This window comes from Penaeus japonicus, unplaced genomic scaffold (genome assembly GCF_977035675.1).
Source record: "Penaeus japonicus unplaced genomic scaffold, GWHDUDI00000001_assembly GWHDUDI00000030, whole genome shotgun sequence".
NCBI lineage: Eukaryota > Metazoa > Arthropoda > Malacostraca > Decapoda > Penaeidae > Penaeus > Penaeus japonicus.
In genome coordinates this window covers 791,358-793,857 of record NW_028234432.1, presented here as the reverse complement: position 1 = coordinate 793,857, position 2,500 = coordinate 791,358, and the positions used below count along the sequence as shown (strand labels likewise).

At 38.5% G+C, this 2,500-nt stretch overlaps 1 protein-coding gene across 1 annotated transcript in view; it reads right to left on the bottom strand.

The window, feature by feature from the left end:
* Positions 1–681: 681 nt before the first annotated feature.
* Positions 682–2,500, bottom strand: part of LOC122253020 (uncharacterized) — a 5,140-nt gene continuing 3,321 nt past the window's right edge. The window contains exons 4-6 of the mRNA XM_086554825.1: positions 2,285–2,362; positions 1,563–1,719; positions 682–1,372 (exon numbers count right to left, since the gene is read on the bottom strand). Coding sequence (XP_086410951.1) covers positions 683–1,372; positions 1,563–1,719; positions 2,285–2,362 — 925 coding nt within the window. The 3' untranslated portion in view covers position 682. The remainder of the gene's footprint in view (positions 1,373–1,562; positions 1,720–2,284; positions 2,363–2,500) is intronic.

Here is a 2,500-nt window from a genome sequence, read left to right as displayed (position 1 = left end):
CTCTCTCTCTCTCTCTGTGTCTCTCTCTCTCTCTCTCTCTCTCTCTCTCTCTCTCTCTCTCTCTCTCTCTCTCTATATATATATATATATATATATATATATATATATATATAAATATATATTTATATACATACACATATATATACATATATGCATACCTATTTGTATAGGTGTATATATATATATATATATATGTATATATATATATATGTATAATTATTTATTTATATATATATATATATATATATATATACATATATATATATATATATATATATATATACATATATATATATATAATATATATATATATATATATATATATATATATATAGATAGATAGATAGATAAACACACACACACACAAATGTATTTGTACTTTATAAACCTATATGTATGTATCTGTGTATGTAAACGTATACGTATACAACTAGTTATGTTTATATCAATTGACACCATTTACCGGCTCCATTTTATATAGACGCAAAAAATCGCTGTAGATCATATAGACATCCTTTCGATAAATGATTCAAAAAGAAAAAGACACATTTAAACTTCCTTCTTACTTGCAATCTATCTTTAACAAAATGTCTCTCTCTTCGTCCCTCCTTGTGTGCGAGAATATGTGTGTGTGTGTGTGTGTGTGTGTGTATCCCCCCCCCCCTGTGTGCACCCCCTTTTATTAATTTCTGGCTTCGTCCGAGTCCTTGGATCCTTCCGGGATTTCCTCGAAGCCGTCGAAGAGCTTGAACCCCGGCTCATTCTGGGCGAACACCGTCTTTGCGAAGTCCCTGAAGAGCGTGAGTGCGATGGACTTCTTCAGTTTCTCCACGTTCTTCCTGACGATTTCCTCTGCCGTGTCGCCTGCCCCTGGGTCGTCTTTGTCGTCCTTGTCGTCGCCTCCTCCGCCGTTCGCCTCGTTGCCGCCTTTCTTCTTCTTCTTCTTTTTACTCTTCTTCTTCTTCGTGGACTTCTTTTTCTTGCCCTCCTTCGCCTTCCCTTCCTTCGCCCCTTCCTCCCCCGCGACGCCACTCTCCTCTTCCTCTTCCTCGTCTTCGTCCTCTTCGTCTTCTTCCTCCTCCTCCTGGCTGCCCCCCGACGCCGGGTCGTTCCCCTTCTCCTTCCGAAGCGCCTTGACGGACGGGACAAAGGGCGTCGTCGCGGCACCAGCGGGGACGGCCAAGGAATCACCTCCTCCTCCGGTCTCCGTCAGTTCTTGCTCGTCCTTGAGAGTCGTTGGGTCGGCGGTGGTGGTCGTCCGGGTGGTTTCGACGACGCTGGATATCTTCCGGTGCCCCGTACGACCTCTGGCTCCGTCGCGACCCTCGTCATCTTCGTTCGGGTCGTCCCTGGAGGGACTGGTCTCGCCGTTCTGCGGAGGAAAATTGGCCATTAGGGAAGCGTGTGTTTGTAGATTTATGATTAGTTTGTCGCATTTTTTTAAGGATACAAATAGATGAAAAAGTAAGAATATAAATAAACATCAATTAATATATCTATTCATCTTTTCTAATGGAGGGCAAGCCTAATGATTCTTGCAAAGACAACACCAGATCATTTACTTGAACCAAGTCATCCTTCAGGTCAGTAGAGTGGGTCAAGAAGTCCCTCCTTCTTGACTTCGCATGTTGAAGGAAGAGCAGGTAAGGGGTCGTGTAGGTTTCCTTCTCAGGGTCGTACAGGAGGTCGTCGTCGTCGTCGTTCTCCTCACTTTCAGACCTAAAGAAAATGGATGTAGAGAGAAAATGTCGAAATTAAAGAGAAAACGGGAATTAAAGGGGAACACAGAAAATGGGATTTAATTGAAACACAGAAAATGGGATTTAATGGAAACATAGAAAATGGGAATTCACGAAAAACACCGAAAATAGGAATTAATGTAGGTTTATATTTTTTCAAACCCTCCTTAGCGTCCACAAGAAAGTGGTGGCTGATGAGAAATTCAATTTATTTGTAAGCACTCTTAAGATGGTCTCGGGTCTCATGCTAGAACTTTCACCAGGTAACCAAGTACGTAAGTATGTATATATATATATATAAATATATATTTACATACATATAAACATATATATATACATATATATATGTACATACATACATACATACATATATATATATATATATACATACATACATATATATATATATATATATATATACATATGAATACAAGTACACATAAATACATTCCTACATATACATAAACAAACACATACATACCTACATATATATAAACAAACACGTAGATTCTTACACTTGAGGAAATATACACGTGCAAACTCACCCCTGAAACATAAGTTCCTCTTCTTCCTCGGGATCCAGTTGGTCCAAATAATCCTGAAGGAGTCCTCCTGCCGGCGTTCTGAGGGAAGAAATGAACACAAATTTGTAACAAGAATCTGAAACTAAATCTTGGAAAAAAAAAAAAAAAAAAAAAAAAAAAAAAAAAAAATGTAACCATAATCTAAAAATCAGTCTAAAAGAAAAAGTTTTCTGTCAT